The 18,574-nt window shown below is 42.6% G+C and overlaps 1 protein-coding gene across 1 annotated transcript in view; it reads right to left on the bottom strand.

Moving 5' to 3' along the window:
* Positions 1 to 18,574, bottom strand: part of LOC106565751 (BMP/retinoic acid-inducible neural-specific protein 1) — a 164,890-nt gene that overhangs the window by 64,698 nt on the left and 81,618 nt on the right. Inside the window, exons 4-5 of the mRNA XM_014133232.3 lie at positions 15,471 to 15,640; positions 5,255 to 5,360 (exon numbers count right to left, since the gene is read on the bottom strand). Coding sequence (XP_013988707.1) covers positions 5,255 to 5,360; positions 15,471 to 15,640 — 276 coding nt within the window. The remainder of the gene's footprint in view (positions 1 to 5,254; positions 5,361 to 15,470; positions 15,641 to 18,574) is intronic.

Below are 18,574 nucleotides of genomic sequence, written 5' to 3'. Positions count from 1 at the left end.
CTCTCGGCTTCAGCTCCATATTTTATGATACCAAGTGGGGATGTGTGGAGAGGAGGTACACCAGCAGACAGAGATGACAGATTACTCTGTGGTGCAGTTTATAGGACCTGAGGGTCAAATGGCACAAATAACCAGCATTGGTTAAATTAGTAGAATTTGACACTTCAAACAATGAAAGGAAAGTCTGGAGGTAATGTCATGTCAACTACTGTAGCATACTGTACATATCCAAAGCTTCTGCTTTTGACATGCAGTGGCTTCAATGTTCCCACATTAATACTAACAAGAATATAATAGCAACGTTTTCGATGCTCATCCACCATTTTCACATGGAAATACTGATCTTTCACAGCCATTTATACCACCAGCTGGATGAAATAATAATTCAATCTTAATACTCTAAAGAGACTCTCTAAGACTGAAGAGGTGTCACCAGCTCAGGAATGACATTGAAGTGTTATAACTTTTGAGGAGTTTGTGATGGTTGGCACATTATAATACCAATCTTATGACAAAAGCTCTCTAATGAACTGTAACTCGGAGATGATAATTGCTCTTGGAGGATAGATTTCAGTTGTAGTACACTTTAAAATAATCACCCACTTTGGAATAATGTGAAAACAATAGCTTTCAAAACACACCATGAAATAGCAGCATTTGAAAACTCATCTCTTTCTCACCAAATCGTATCATCCTGAAAGATACAGGCTGTTCATCTGGCTGTCACATATCAGTTGGATGACAAAATGTTAGTCTTCCAAGCAACAGAGGCCAATACAGAGGTTGCATGTGATTTAAGCCCTTTTAAAACCTATTGATTTCCTTTGAGCGAATGGCAGGAGGAACTTGAAAGCGTTTATGACAGACAGAGTAATTCTCTGTATTCAAACAGCATTTAATGATCCCTTCAGGGAGAGATGCAGTGGTGTAGTTAAAAAAGAGCTCAGAATTTTTTTTTTTTTTTATACTGAAGGTAAACTGCATACATTAAAAAGGGATAGCTTGTCTCAGATCTTGACCACTCTTACAGTGGCTTTCATCACTGTCCCAATGGGAGCTGTGGTATATCTAAGGCACGGTTGAAGATGATTATTCATAGGAGGAAAGTAAGAGATGATAACTGTTGACACAAATGATTCCTTCAAAAGCAATCAGCTAATTACTACGTTTGTCTACTTTTCTATCTTTGCGACCTAATTTTGTTGTCACTCAAAGCTGATAATTGTATAGCATTTACTGTCAATATTTTCTTCTTTAATACAGTGTGTGAACGAAGTATACCCAAGCCAAAAAATATACTTCTGCAATTTAGTTAATCGAATCAGCAGATACGCAGTACCAGTCAAAAGTTTGGACACACCTTCTTTATGTTCTTTATGTTCTATTCTACATTGTAGAATAATAGTGAAGACATAAAAAATATGAAATAACACATATGGAAACATGTAGGAACCAAAAAAGTGTTAAACAATTCAAAATATATTGTATATTAGAGATTCTTCAAATAGCCACCCTTTGCCTTGATGACAACTTTGCACACTCTTGGCATTCTCTCAACAAGCTTCATGAGGTAGTCACCTGGAATGCTTTTCCAAACCATGTCAATTGGGTTGAGGTCGGATGATTGTGGAGGCCAGGTCATCTGATGCAGCACTCCATCACTCCCCTTCTTGGTAAAATAGCCCTTACACAGCCTGGAGGTTTGTTTTGGATCATTGTCCTGTTGAAAAACAAATTATAGTCCCACTAAGCACAAACCAGATGGGATTGCGTATCGCTGCAGAATGCTGTGGTAGCCATGCTGGTTAAGTGTGCCTTGAATTCTAAATAAATCACAGTGTCAGCAGCAAAGCACCCCTACACCATCAAAGCACCCCTCCTGCTCCATGCTTTACCGTGGGAACTACACATGCGGAGATCATCCGTTCACCTACTCTGCGTCTCACAAAGAGATGGCGGTTGGAACCAAACATTTAAAATTTGGACTCATCAGACCAAGGGCAGATTTCCACCTGTCTAATATCCATTGCTCGTGTTTCTTGGCCCAAGCAAATCTCTTCTTATTATTGGTGTCCTGTAGTTGTGTTTTCTTTGCAGCAATTCGACCATGAAAGCCTTATTCACGCAGTCTCCTCTGAACAGTTGATGTTGAGATGTTGTGAAGCATTTATTTGTGCTGCAATTTCTGAGGCTGGTAACCCTAATGTACTTATCCTCTGCAGCAGAGAACTCTGGGTCTTCCTTCCCTGTGGTGGTCCTCATGAGAGCCAGTTTCATCATAGCGCTTGATGGTTTTTGTATCTGCACTTGAAGAACCTTTCATAGTTCTTGAAATGTTCCGGATTGACTGACCTTCATATCTTATTGTAACAATGGAATGATGTCTCTTTGCTTATTTGAGCTCTTCTTGCCATAATATGGACTTGGTATTTTACCAAATAGGGCTATCTTCTGTATACCACCTCTAACTTGTCACAACACAACTGATTGGCTCAAACGCATTAAGGAAAGAAATTCCACAAAGGCACATCTGTTAATTGAAATTCAATCCAGGTGACTACCTCATGAAGCTGGTTGAGAGAATGCCAAGACTGTGCAAAGCTGTCATCAAGGCAAAGGGTGGCTATTTGAAGAATCTCAAACATACAATATATTTTGAAGTGTTTAACACTTTTTTGGTTTCTACATGATTTCATATGTGTTATTTAATAGTTTTGATGTCTTCACTATTATTCTACAATGTAGAAAATAGTCAAAATAAAGAAAAACTCTGGGATCAGTAGGTGTCCAAACTTTTGACTGGTACTAAATAAATTATATATATATATATATATATATATAAATATATAAATAATGGAACATTCTAAGATGTCTGTTGTATCTTCTTAGCCAAAGTTATTCATACCAAGTCCTGAAAGGCCACAGCGGTAGCATACTTTTGTCCTTGCCTAGCACTGTCACATTTGATTCAATTAATTAACAAATCAACACCTGTATTAGCTAAATTAGGTGTGCTACTGCTGGTCTGGAACAAAAGCCCACACATACTGCAGCCCTCCACCACCAGGAGTGAAGAACACTGTTCTATATAATGTATAAATGGAGTGCTAACATTATATATCATAGCTCCATACAGAGTGCCAGTAATAGAGAGTCTGAGCTCCAATACATACTTGAGCTTACACCATTCGTGCTATTATTCAGCATGCAAGCCTTCGCTTTGATCAACGCTAGTCAGATCTTCTCTACTGACTGAGAGGACCAGGATGAATTGTGTGGGTAAGTTAAAATACACTGCTCAAAAAAATAAAGGGAACACTTAAACAACACAATGTAACTCCAAGTCAATCACACTTCTGTGAAATCAAATTGTCCACTTAGGAAGCAACACTGATTGACAATAAATGTCACATGCTGTTGTGCAAATGGAATAGACAACAGGTGGAAATTATAGGCAATTAGCAAGACACCCCCAATAAAGGAGTGGTTCTACAGGTGGGGACCACAGACCACTTCTCAGTTCCTATGCTTCCTGGCTGATGTTTTGGTCACTTTTGAATGCTGGCGGTGCTTTCACTCTAGTGGTAGCATGAGACAGAGTCTACAACCCACACAAGTGGCTCAGGTAGTGCAGCTCATCCAGGATGGCACATCAATGGGAGCTGTGGCAAGAAGGTTTGCTGTGTCTGTCAGCGTAGTGTCCAGAGCATGGAGGCGCTACCAGGAGACAGGCCAGTACATCAGGAGACGTGGAGGAGGCCGTAGGAGGGCAACAACCCAGCAGCAGGACCGCTACCTCCGCCTTTGTGCAAGGAGGAGCAAGAGAAGCACTGCCAGAGCCCTGCAAAATGACCTCCAGTAGGCCACAAATGTGCATGTGTCTGCTCAAACGGTCAGAAACAGACTCCATGAGGGTGGTATGGGGGCCCGACATCCACAGGTGGGGGTTGTGCTTACAGCCCAACACCGTGCAGGACATTTGGCATTTTCCAGAGAACACCAAGATTGGCAAATTCGCCACTGGCGCCCTGTGCTCTTCACAGATGAAAGCAGGTTCACACTGAGCACGTGACAGACGTGACAGAGTCTGGAGACGCCATGGAGAACGTTCTGCTGCCTGCAACATCCTCCAGCATGACCGGTTTGGCAGTGGGTCAGTCATGGTGTGGGGTGGCATTTCTTTGGGGGGCCGCACAACCCTCCATGTGCTCGCCAGAGGTAGCCTGACTGCCATTAGGTACCGAGATGAGATCCTCAGACCCCTTGTGAGACCATATGCTTGTGCGGTTGCCCCTGGGTTCCTCCTAATGCAAGACAATGCTAGACCTCATGTGGCTGGAGTGTGTCAGCAGTTCCTGCAAGAGGAAGGCATTGATGCTATGGACTGGCCCGCCCGTTCCCCAGACCTGAATCCAATTGAGCACATCTGGGACATCATGTCTTGCTCCATCCACCAACGCCACGTTGCACCACAGACTGTCCAGGAGTTGGCGGATGCTTTAGTCCAGGTCTGGGAGGAGATCCCTCAGGAGACCATCGGCCACCTCATCAGGAGCATGCCCAGGCGTTGTAGGGAGGTCATACAGGCACGTGGAGGCCACACACACTACTGAGCCTCATTTTGACTTGTTTTAAGGACATTACATCAAAGTTGGATCCGCCTGTAGTGTGGTTTTCCACTTTAATTTTGAGTGTGACTCCAAATCCAGACCTCCATGGGTTGATAAATTGGATTTCCATAGATTTTTTTTGTGTGATTTTGTTGTCAGCACATTGAACTATGTAAAGAAAAAAGTACTTAACAAGATTATGTCTTTCATTCAGATCTAGGATGTGTTGATTAAGTGTTCCCTTTATTTTTTTGAGAAGTATATTATGATGCTTACTGGGTTTGAACAACACTAGCAACATCAGGCTTGTGGGTTTGATTACTTCATGGGCCACACACGCTACAGATAAAAGTCTCTGGTAACCTGTATGACCATATTATTATCATTAGGACAGGAGACCCAAGACCAAAGTAATTGAAGAAGATCACTGAGAGCGGAATTGTGGAGCAAATTCAATTCCATCTCTGTTTTATTAGTCAAAATATTCAAATTAATTTCACAAATCGTGCAAAACTCCATAAGAGGTGTTTTTCCAAAATGGACTAGAGGCTAAAGTGGAAAATTGACCCCGGCCTTAACCCCCCCCAGCCAATGTAGCCTCCCGTAGTGAAAGTACGGTAAGAGATACAGTCGGGTATGTTTACCTTGCAGATGGAGCTTGCTCTCTTGGCTCTGCAGGAGGACGGAGCTCACTGAGTCCAGATTATCATAGCTGCTGCATCCCAGCGGGCCAGTACGAGTCTCTGTCACCTGCAAGAGAATCAGGACAAAGATTTCAGGAACAGTAGGGGCGAGAGACACTGCGGTGTGTGTGTATGTGAGTGTTGGGATGGGGGGGTTCTCATAGAGAAAATAGTTTTCATTACAATTTAACTAGACTCTGAGTAGAGATTTACACATGTAAATCATCAAGCATGCATTGATTTCATTCATTGTATGTCAAGCATTATTATATTAAAAAAATTGCACAAATTGTACCTACACACTGAAGAAGGCTGCAAAGCCGGAACGTCTGTGTACGCTATCGCCGATGCAGTGAAAATAATAAAATTATAAAAAATTGAGGTCAACTTTAAGCAACATCTTTTTGTGTGCGGACCCATTATACCTTGTTCGTCTGAATTTGCGGGTTTAATGAACCAGCCAAGGTCCATGTACAGTACCAGTCAAAAGTTTGGACACATCTACTCATTCAAGGGTTTTTCTTTATTTTTACTATTTTCTACATTATAGAATAATGGTGAAGACAGCAAAACTATGAAATAACACATATGGATTCACAAAGTAACCAAAAAAGTGTTAAACAAATGTTTGAGATTCTTCAAAGTAGCCACCCTTTGCCTTGATCACAGCTTTTCACACCCTTGGTATTCTCTCAACCAGCTTCAACCATGTGAGCAGCTCATAAATATCTTAACTTCACGTGTGTCACGCTAGCACATACATGTTCTGCGGCGCTCAGCTAAGTAAGCTGTAATTGGGCCAGAGCACAGCAGGCCTTTCTAAGCAGCACTTGTATAAGTACCTCCTTGTTATATCCATCTGTGACGTGTACCATGACCGGCTTATTAGACACATTTTCTTTTAAGGAACTTTAAAGGCTTTGTTTCCTTTCAAAAGAGGTGAGACGCTAATGGACTTTTTTTCAAACTGTGCCTGCGCCCCACTTTCTGCTAGAGAATAACATTTCCCTTATAAAAGTCGCAGTAGTGGCCTCTCTCCCAGCCCAAACTTCAATCTATGGCATAATTAGGGTAGTCAAATGTGAGGGTGCTTTTAGTTCCGACTACACGTCTGACTTTAAGAATTTTTTAAAGAGAGTGCTCTTGAAAAGGGTGACTTTCCTCTTTTTAATCGCCTTTTCTTCCCATTATGAGATGACCGGCAGTGTTCAGTGGTACTTTCACATGATTCCAATAAGCCAGATGAGATGCTACTAAGCAAAGGAGATTAAGAGAAAAAAACTCTTGGCATTTACCTCAAACGAATTTCACTCAGTCTCTGGCTTGGTTAGAAAACTCTAAGCTTGAAGGTGGGGGGTTGCGTTAGCAGCTTGCATGAAGTCCAATCTCATGTGAATAGGGGTTATCGAAGATGTGGGAAGAGTCAAATAGTTCATGGTGAGCAAAGAGCTACAGATATTGATACAATTACATTGACATAGAATTCAGTGATGGGTAAATCGAATCATCAAATCACCAAGTAAAATGTGTTTAGAGTCCTTAAACATCCTATTTCCCCCTTCCTGTTCAGCCAACACTACAACACTTTGCGATTGACAATGTGACAACATTTTCCTGTCTTTAATGTTGATTCAGTGCCAGATGACAAGTTGACAAGCAGGAAATTAGACAGATGTACTGTATATCTTACCCTTGGTGTCACTCTCTTATGGGGTAAAACTTGAAACCAAGGGGGAAACAAAGTGACAGGCTCCTAAAAACCCACTGGGCACAGACGTCAATTCAACATCTATTCCACATTGGTTCAACGTAATTTAATTGAAATGACCTGGAAACAACATTGATTCAACCAGTGTGTGCTCCGCAATAACAGAGAATGCAATTGAATATTATGCATAACATTGAATAGTATGCCCCTTCCTGTCAAAGGGTAGATATGCTATGTTCTGCAAAACTATGACTGAATCAGAGCACAATGTACAACATAATTTTTTATCTGTTCATGATTTAACTGTTATATAAAGGTAGGTATGCTTGCAGCAGCCATACCACTGCAACTCTCCACCACTCCAAACTCTAAAATGTCAGAAAGCTACAGTAGAGTTATTGACAGAGAAGCCCAAACAATACATTTTAGAAGCTCTCTGCAGCCTTGCATAACGTTTCAAAGTAGATTGATTACTGTGCTTGCCTAGCCTATCAAACAGTGGCATTTTGATGGGCGCTGACAGGGTGCTTTTCTCCTTTTTGTTGTTGCTTATCATAGCATAAATTACTTTCTGGTTGTATTGCACACACATACACAGACACACGCACGCACACATGAGAATGCAGAAAATACAATAGACATTTTACCTCGATCAATGTGTGCTATAGTGGATCACATCCAAGAATCATATTGTCATAAGGTGGAAAGACCTATTCAGGAAAAACAGATTACCATCCTTGATAATCTGAATGCCCAGTAGGATATCAAGCAGTTTCTCTCCACACACAGACACAAACACACTATCTCTCAAACATACATGCACACGTACAAATTGAAAAAATGTCATACAACGTAATAAAAAATACAAGGAGCAATCAAAGAGCTGAAACAGGCCAAGGAGGATTTAGAGGATTTGGATTGTTAAGCGGAACACAACTCAGAACCCCAGGGGGACCATGCTGTTTCATAGTCCTAACTACCATGGCCCTAGAACACACTCTTTGTCTCTTCTCTGACCTCCAAAATCCAGGAATCACAAGCATATTTGGATTATAATGACAGGACAATAACATTGTTCCTATGTTCGTTAATTTTTGGATTTGTTTTCAATGTATACTCAATTTCTATTCAGAGCAGGATAATTGATTTGTGGGGTGCATTACATCCTATCCATCTCTTCTCATTTAGATGGATCCCACTACCGGTTAGAGCATATTTCCTGTCAATTATGTGCATAATAGATTGCTAAGAGCATGTCACACTGGAGACCTTAGGAGCATTGGCATTTCAATATATTATGGAATGGGGATGAGTGACAACATTATGTTCAATACCCATTTTGGTGAATGACATCACCATCTATTTTTAATTAACACCAATTGTTACAATTTGTATGGTGTCTGTGATTCATAGAGCTCAAGCGAACTTTATGCACTGTTGCAGTGCTATTCCAAATTTGCAATTGTACATTTTTCCCTCAAGCACCAATTGTGACAGAAAAAATATGGCTCCAATAAGACTGGCTTTAGGAGTTGTTGCAAGCTTGCTGAAGTTCAGGAAATTGTTCATCCACGCAGTTCATTTCAAATTTGATTTATCACATGAGCCGAAATGTTTTCTTAAGAGCCCTTCCCAACGATGCAGAGATAATAAAAATGTTAACTACTACATTGACACTCACACAAAACCCCCACACACACCGATACAACACAAACATACACACACACACACTTTCACACTCATCATATGCTGTTGCTAATCTTTTTATTCTTACTCTTATTATCCATTCTGATGCCTAGTCACTTTACGCTGCCTTCAGCCTATGATGTGTGAAAATGGTGTGTGTGTGTGTGTGTGTGTGTGTGTGTGTGTGTGTGTGTGTGTGTGTGCGTGTGCGTGTGTGTGTGTGTTGGTATGCATGTGTGTGAGTGTCAATGGAGTGTGCGTGAGTGTGTATCAGAGGAGGCTTGTGGGAAGAGCTATAGGAGGATGGACTCACTGTAATGGCTGTAATGGTCAGTGCAAGATAGGGTCAATGCAAATAGTCTGTGTAACCATTTAAGTATTTAGCAGTCTTACGGCTATTTAGCAGTCTGATGGCTTGGGGTTAGAAGCTGTCTCGGAGCCAGTTGGTCTGAGAGCTGATTCTCTGGTACCGTTTGTCGGATGGTAGCAGAGTGAACTGTCTATGGCTTGGGTGGCTGAAGTATTTGGCAATATAAAGCCCAATCAACTAATCATTCCTTCTTCCTCCATCACTCTTTCTTTCTGAGAAATATGTAATTAACTACTAGCGGTTAAGGGCGTTGGGGCCAGTATCCGAAAGGTTGCAGGTTCGAATCCCTGAGCTGACTAATCGACAGAACACGTCGACAGAAAAATCTGTCGACGTGTCCTTGAGCAAGGCACTTAACCCCAATTGCTCCTGTAAATTGCTCTGGATAATAAATGACTAAAATGTAAATGTAAAATTACATGAATGTACATGTACTGTATATTGCCAGGTCACAATGTGCTTGTAATGTCAAGAGGAAGTAACTTGCCTCCTTCACCAACAATGAGCCCACCTACAGCACGCATGGCAGCCATTTTGTGCTGCACACCTAAACATCAGTTGTTGCAGTGCAGAGGTGAGGAGGTTTACTATAGACAACACAGCCCTTTGTGGTATAGCTACAGTAAGATAATCAAGGCACAGTTATCAGCATCATTTATTCTCAAAGTCCTGAAGACATCCCCTAGCGCTGTCCTTTAACCATATTTGCTGTTGCACAACTCTGCCGACTGAGGGCAGGATTAAAATGATGGTAGCCTGAGAGAAGGAGGGAATAGATTGGGGCTTGAGGGAGGGATACATCCAGTATGATGGAGTGTCTTCATCAGGGGACTGCTGCCACTGCAGAGCTTTCTTAATCTGCCCATCACCTGCCACTCGCCTAATGACTTTCTATTTCTGGAAACATTGAAATGAAGGGACATGCTCACCAGTAACTCTCTGTGGCTGGACACATTTCTGAAGGGACATGCTCCCCAGTAGCTCTCTGTGGCTGGACACATCTCTGAAGGGACATGCTCCCCAGTAACTCTCTGTGGCTGGACACATATTTCTGAAGGGACATGCTCCCCAGTAGCTCTCTGTGGCTGGACATATCTCTGAAGGGACATGCTCTCTGTGGCTGGACACATCTCTGAAGGGACATGCTCCCCAGTAGCTCTCTGTGGCTGGACACATCTCTGAGGAAGTTTGCTTTTGGAATGTAAAGGGATTCCATGGAATTTAGTAAGAGGTAACTTCACTGTATCACATGGCCTAACCGCACAACTCATGAAATGTGAGGGGTTTTAATTGTGTTCCGAGCCTACATGGAAAGGTAACAATTGGTAAAATTGGTAGTGCTAAAACTGAGTACCAAGATTGAATAATAATAAGGCAGCTTCAAAATTCAAATGCCTTCATTAGGCCACACCCTCCTCAACCAACCAATCAAAGCCTAGTTAAATTCACACAAAAAAAATCTGGGTTAAAAAATAGGGCCTGTTAATTTTAACACCTCAGACACATTTTGCTCCACTCTACTCCAGAGCATTGCGGACCACAGAGGTGGCAATCAGAAATTAGAAACAAGATCCTGCTGCATCATCAGTAAATCTGCATATTGAATCCTGGTGTAAATCAGGCCAGCAGAGTGACTCCTCAGGGAAGTGACCTTGTGGGAACACAAGCCAACGTCACACAGCAGCAACCATATTCCTCCCCACCCCTGCATAATCATCCTGGAGCTTGGTCACAGAAGAACTGCCTGCTCGTAAAATTGTATTCTTTCATTAAAATGCTTTACTGGGCATCTTATTTTCCTTCTTAAATTATACACTCCTCATAGGTAGCTATTGTGTCCTGCTACACCAGGGATGCTGGCATCTGAATCATGAGGGGCCGCAGTGATCCGGGGGTTTGTGTACCCACATCCATACCCACATATGCAATCATAGTCGGCCCTAGCCTTTTGGGGGCCATAAGCAACATTTTGCTGGGGGGGGGGGGGGGCAAAGCATTTTAGCGGCCACCCTCTTGACAGTGGAGAGAAACATTTGTAAAAATGTTAAATATATATACATTTTATTTTCGTTTTATTTAATTGGGCCACCAATAGCCCATCCCGGTTGGGCTGCCAGTAGCCCAACCCTGTGCTACCCAGAAGCACATATCTCCTCCTTTTCATTTGTCACAGCAGGGTGTTAGTGCCATGCGCAGTTCTTCTTTGTGCTGATTTATCTCTGATTTGGGGCATGTTACAGGTTTAGCCAATATGCTGTGTCCCAATTATTTGTTTGTTTGCCCTGCTGAGGCATGGGTGGATGGAAAGCTAAATGAATGGGTAGCCAGAGTACCATACACAATGAAAGGTAGTTGGCTGAGTGAATGGTGGGGGTAATGGATGGGTTGACCTATAGATAAATACTGTAGTCCGATGAACAGAAATATGGATGGATGGATATTGCTGTGTGTATTTAATTGCAAAAGCAGTAGAATAAAGTGGATGCTCTTGGCAACTTTAGTTGTCATCTTCTCAATGTGTAGGAAGTGAAGAACTGTTCTACATTCGAGGAGACAAATGAAGTACAGGAATCCCCCTATATGATCGCATCACTCAGTAACCTCAGGTCAGCCTGCCTGTAGCAGCTGTCTGTGTGTGTTCTCTTTCCCCTTAGATTTATTCCATTTAAAAGCTGATGTTTAAAATGACTGAGCTCCCTGTTCTCTTTAGGGCTACTGAATTAGAGTTATCATCGGGCCTGAAAATTCAAGCCCGTCTGACCCAAGCATGGTGAGCTGAAGCCTGAGCCAAGGACCGGTCCAACATCACAGAAATGTAATGAGCTTGAACCTGAACAAAACCCCTTAAAACAGTATATTGATTTAAACTGGTGTTGAGAAAAATGCAGCAGCAGAGTGAGAAGACGAGGAAACAGCCCTTGTCTTAGAAAAGCATGGGGAGAGGAAAACTGGGCCCGTCCCGGCCCATAGGGTTCGAGCTGAGAATGAGAACTCTACACTGAATCAAGAAAAAGATGTCTCAGCAAATACACACATTTCACTACGCACACATTTCACTACACACACTTCACGACTTCACAGCCCCGACAAGAAACTGCCAGTTACAGAGACACTTTGGCCCAAAAACCTTGTTTGTTTGAAATTATGTTATTAAGCCACCCATAGGGCTGTGAACTTTTTAAAGCCAAAAGGAAAGGAGGTGATGGTTGAGGCTTCTAGGCTCCAAAAATCAATTGGTTTGGGCAGATAAATTCCTGTGTGGGGTCTTAGAAAATAACAAGTCCACGGCTTGCCCTGGGCGTCACCGGGGCAGTGGAAATAAGTCTTCGTTTTGATTAACGTTGGCATGTTGCTGGAACCTCTTAAGCAGTGCTAAGGCTTGAGGAGACGGGGGGGACGGGCCAGGGATGAGGACTTGATAAATATAGCCAGGCTTGGCAGATCAGTGGATGCTCTCAGGCCATCCCAGCACACACTAATGCCTGTACACACACACACAAACACACAAACACACACACACATTTTCCTACTCTTCATTTTTCTCCTTCTGCCTCACCAAAACCTATTGAAGTGTCTGGGGCACGTCCCCCCTCCAGCAAGAGGTATCAGGACAGAAAGAGTGTCAAGGCCAGAGAGATTAGGGCTTACTCTAGACATATGACAACACAAACAGTATTGTGTGTGCATATATGTGCACTTGCCTGTGTTCGTATGTGAGATAACATGATAAGATGAGGATATGAAAAATTCTGAAAGGGAAATTAAATACCATAACTTATATACAATAGCAACTTCCAGGACTTAAAACTCACATTACATTACTGCAAGCAAACCACCAAATAAAACGGCACTGCAACCAAACTGAACACTGCAGTACTATTCGGTAAATGTGCTTACTCACCAGACAGGAAACATCTTAGTTTTGGTGTCTATTGATGTCTTTGTGCCTGTGTTTTCTCTATAGGCAGCAGCATCTCACTGTGAAGTTGGACTCAGCCATATTAAATCAATATTGGAAGTGCAGGGCCTTGTTCTCTGTGTTTATAGATCCAGGCTGTGCTTCAGACCCAGCTTCCTCTCCACGTACAGATCGTTGTCTGTCTGCTACGTGACTGCAGGATCAGCGGCTGACTTTACTTCTGCCGTTACCTCCTATTTATAGTGGGATAGATAGACCCACCAGTGATGTTGGATGGTAGCAGTTTCAATAGTATGTGTATCAGCCTTAATTTGTGTGGGCAGTGGCCTCAAACTCAGCCAAAAAAGAAACATCCCTTTTTCCGGACCCTGTCTTTCAAAGATAATTCGTAAAAATCCAAATAACTTCACAGATCTTCATTGTAAAGGGTTTAAACACTGTTTCCCCATGCTTGTTCAATGAACCATAAACAATTAATGAACATGCACCTGTGGAACGGTCGTTAAGACACTAACAGCTTACAGACCGTAGGCAATTAAGGTCACAGTTATGAAAACTTAGGACACTAAAGAGGCCTTTCTACTGACTCTGAAAAACACCAAAAGAAAGATGCCCAGGGTCCCTGCTCCTCTGCGTGAACATGCCTTAGGCATGCTGCAAGGAGGCATGAGAACTGCAGATGTGGCAAGGGCAATAAATTACAATGTCCGTACTGTGAGACGCCTAAGACAGCGCTACAGGGAGACAGGACGGACAGCTGATCGTCCTCGCAGTGGCAGACCAAGTGTAACAACACCTGCACATGATCGGTACATTCGAACATCACACCTGTGGGACAGGTACAGGATGGCCCGAGTTACACCAGGAACGCACAATTCCTCCATCAGTGCTCAGACTGTTCGCATTAGGCTGAGAAAGGCTGGACTGAGGGCTTGTAGGTCTGTTGTAAGCGATGTCTTCACCAGACATCACTGGCAAAAACGTCGCCTATGGGCACAAACTCACCATCACTGGACCAGACAGGACTGGAAAAAAGTGCTCTTCACTGACGAGTCGTGATTTTGTCTCACCAGGGGTGATGGTCGGATTCACGTTTTTCATCGAAGGAATGAGCGTTACACCGAGGCCTGTATTCTGGAGCGGGATCGATTTGGTGGTGGAGAGTCCGTCATGGTATGGGGCGGTGTGTCACAGCATCATTTGACTGAGCTTGTTGTCATTGCAGGCAATCTCAATGCTACGTGTTACAGGGAAGACATCCTCCTCCCTCATGTGGTACCCTTCCTGCAGGCTCATCCTGACATGACCCTCCAGCATGACAATGCCACCAGCCATACTGCTCATTCTGTGCGTGATTTCCTGCAAGACAGGAATGTCAGTGTTCTGCCATGGCCAACGAAGAGCCCGGATCTCAATCACATTGAGCACGTCTGGCACCTGTTGGATCGGAGGGTGAGGGCTAGGGCCATTCCCCACAGAAATGTCCAGGAACATGCAGGTGCCTTGGTGGAAGAGTGGGGTAACATCTCACAGCAGGAACTGGCAAATCTGGTGCAGTCCATGAGGAGGGGATGCACTGCAGTACTTAATGCAGCTGATGGCCACACCAGATACTGACTGTTACTTTTGATTTTGAACCCCCCCCCAAATATTTACACATGTTAAGTTTGCTAAAAATAAATGCAGTTGACAGTGAGAGAACGTTTCTTTGTTTGCTGATTTTATATATTTTTTGTCAAAACTGATTGTTTTTATTTTGTCACGGTTTACTTTTGGGAATCAATGCAAATGGATTTCTATGATACTGTTGTCCTCCTATATTCTGTCTGTTTTTCTCTTTCCTGTAATACACTCTTTTTGTTATTTTCTATTGTCTTCATGTGGTTTATTTTATGCACTCAAGCACACGCACACACACGGACACACACACAAATGTCCTAATACTCCATTATCTCCCACATACACAGTCCAACATCGGTACCACTAAGAGATAGTGCAGATTTGTCAGTCAAGAAGACAGTCAGGACAGGTCTTCTCTGGCTCCACACAGTGTGGCTGGTTACAGTGGCTATACTTATTCTGTTGAGAATGTGCTGTGTGTGCTTCTTCCCTCATCGACTCCTTGCCCGGCCCTGACTCAGCAGCCATTGTCAATTCTGTTTAATTTTGTCATGCTTGACTTCCTGCTACCCAGAGTCCTGTCTGCCAGAAACTCTTCATCCGCCTGTCACTTAGGACAACAAAAGGATGACACGACACTCTCTCCAGGGGGCTAGGAGGGGGCTGGAGGAGGCCAGAGGTGTGTGTGTGTACCTGAATAAGATCATGTTGGTCTTGTTAAAAAACCTTGTTAATAAAGATCACTCGTGGGAGCAGCAAAATGTTGTTGCTGACATTATCCCAATTTTTAAACATATTCCTTTTATATCCATATCCTGTGGGAAACATTTGAACATATTTAAATACTGTATTTTTGTGTGTATAGATGGTATACCTTGATGGCATTGGTGGAGATCTGGATCTCATGGAGTTTCCGCATGGTGCCATCTCGGTCGATGAAGTAGGAGGATGCCAGCTGGTGCAGGGCTTCCACATTCTGAGTGGCGTTGACCAGCTTTCTGTCCAGCTTGTTCTTGGCCATGTACATGGTCAACGCCTCCTCGCCTACAAGGAAGACAGGAAGTGGGACTTGTATTATGATACAGTACAAAATGATACCATTGTTGACTTACTCTTTTCCTTGGTATCATCATTCACTCATGTACAGGGGCTTGCGAAGGTATTCACTCCCCCTTTCCTATTTTATTACCTTACAACCTGGAATAAAAATAGATTTTTGGGGGCTTTGTATCATTTGATTTACACAAAATGACTACCACTTTGAAGATACAAAATATTTTTTATTGTGAAACAAACAAGAAATAAGACAAAAAGAAATGAAAAATTGAGCGTGCTTAACTATTCACCCCCCCAAAGTCAATACTTTGGTAGAGCCACCTTTTGCAGCAATTACAGCTGCAAGTCTCTTGGGGTACGTCTCTATAAGCTTGGCACATCTAGCCACTGAGATTGTTGCCCATTCTTCAAGGCAAATCTTCTCCAGCTCCTTCAAGTTGGATGGGTTCCGCTGGTGTACAGCAATCTTTAAGTCATACCACAGATTCTCAATAGGATTGAGGTCTGGGCTTTGACTAGGCCATTCTAAGACATTTAAATGTTTACCCTTAAACCACTCAAGTGTTGCTTTAGCAGTATGCTTAGGGTCATTGTCCTGCTGGAATGTGAACCTCCGACCTAGTCTCAAATCTCCGGAAGACTGAAACAGGTTTCCCTCAAGAATTTCCCTGTATTTAGCGCCATCCATCATTAATTCCATTCTGACCAGTTTCCCCAGTCCCTGCCGATGAAAAACATTGTGTTCTCGGGGTGACGAGAGGTGATGGGTTTGGGCCAGATATAGCGTTTTCCTTGACGGTCAAAAAACTCAATTTTAGTCTCATCTGACCAGAATACCTTCTTCCATATGTTTGGGGAGTCTCTCACATGCCTTTTAACAAACACCAAATGTGTCTTGTTATTTTTTTTTCTTTAAGCAATGGCTATTTCTGGTCACTGTTCCGTAAAGCCCAGCTCTGTGGAGTGTACTGCTTAAAGTGGTCCTATGGACAGATACTCCAATCTCCGCTGTGGAGCTTTTCAGCTCCTTCAGGGTTATCTTTGGTCTTTTTGTTGCCTCCCTGATTAATGCCCTCCTTGCCTGGTCCGTCAGTTTTGATGGGCGGCCCTCTCTTGGCAGGTTTGTTGTGGTGCCATATTCTTTCAAGTTTTTTGTAATGGATTTAATGGTACTCTGTGGGATGTTCAAAAATTCAGATATTTTTTATAACCCAACCCTGATTTGTACTTCTCCACTACTTTGTCCCTGACCTGTTTGGAGAGCTCCTTGGTCTTCATTTATTTTAACCTTTATTTAACTAGGCAAGTCAGTTAAGAACAAATTCTTATTTGCAATGATGGCCTAGGAACAGTGGGTTAACTGCCTTGTTCAGGGGCAGAACGACAGATTTGTACCTCGTCAGCTCGGGGATTCGATCTTGCAACCTTTCAGTTACTAGTCCAACGCTCTAACCACTAGGCTACGCTGCTGCCCCATGGTGCAGCTTGCTTGGTGGTGCCCCTTTGCTTAGCGTTGTTGCAGACACTGGGGCCTTTCAGAACAGGTGTATGTGTACTGAGATCATGTGACAGATCATGTGACACTTAGATTGCACACAGGTGGACTTTATTTAACTAATTATGTGACTTCTGAAGGTAATTGGTTGCACCAGATCTTATTTAGGGGCTCCATAGCATGTATATGCACGAACAACTTTTCAGTTTTTAATTTTTTTTTATTTTTTGAAACAAGTAATTTTTTTTCATTTCACACCACCAATTTGGACGATTTTGTGTATGTCCATTACATGAAATCCAAATAAAAATCTATTTAAATTACAGGTTGTAGTGCAACAAAATAGGAAAAATGGCAAGGGGGATGAATACTTTTGCAAGGCACTGTACGCACACTTTGTTGTCCATCAGTTGCTAGTTAGGCACCAAGTATTGAAGTACTGAAGTTTCCAAGCCATCTCCATTAAATTCACTGTAATCATAATTCTAATTTGTTGAGGGAAATAGTACTTCCTACGATTGTGATATGTTGTTGTCCCACCTAACTATCTTAAGATGAATGCGCTAATGTAAGTCGCTCTGGATAAGAGTGTCTACATAATGACTAAAATGTAAAATGTAAGTTAGATCTAAAGTGACTATTACTGCCATTTATGCATCAACATTTCACTAAAAACAGTCTATGTTCCCTTAATAACTGATTATGTGTTTATAAAGGTTGAAAAGTATACACTCCAAGTGAGTGGATTGCTTTCACACCAAGGGAATGACCTTTAGTAGTGAACATCCTGGCACCGCAGGGGAAGAAGTGAACACCCCAGCAGAAAGCCCTGAACCTTTACACAGCAACAAACAATGACTAACGCCTGTTAGTTAAAATGACATAAAGGTCATTTGAACAGCATAAACAGCAAATGTTTCCTCTCCTTGACGTTCAAAGAGCATATAAGCCAAGTTATCTGGAACTCATTCAAGAATATGTCACATATATTCACAACTACCTGCATCGTGATTGGTTATTTGGCCCTTGGCGATGCATTGGGATTGGTCACTTAGCTTGTGATGGCTGTGACCGGGTGCGGCATTCAGGCCTACGTCTCATGCCTGGTTGGACCAGCAGTACCATGGCGTGGGAAGATGACAGACCCATTCTCTCCCTGCTCTCCCTGCTCTTCCCCGGGGGAAGGAAGGTTATACAGACACCCTTGGCCTACTGCATAAGGATAATGATACCACATTAACTCTCTATCGCTATAGCTTTGCCCCTCTCCTGTTTATCCGGAAGTAGGTCTACTGTATATAAATATGTTACTTTACTGCTCTTGCCCCAGTGATGTCAGGCCCAGCAGGCTCAGCTGTATTTTATACTTGTGAGTGAATTTTTTTATAAGAAATACATTGTCTCACATTTTACTGGGGCAGCTCTTT

Source organism: Salmo salar, chromosome 01, assembly GCF_965601325.2.
Source record: "Salmo salar chromosome 01, fSalSal1, whole genome shotgun sequence".
Classification (NCBI taxonomy): Eukaryota; Metazoa; Chordata; class Actinopteri; order Salmoniformes; family Salmonidae; genus Salmo; species Salmo salar.
Note: the sequence above shows the minus strand (reverse complement) of the source record. Positions and strands in the feature narration are given on the sequence as shown.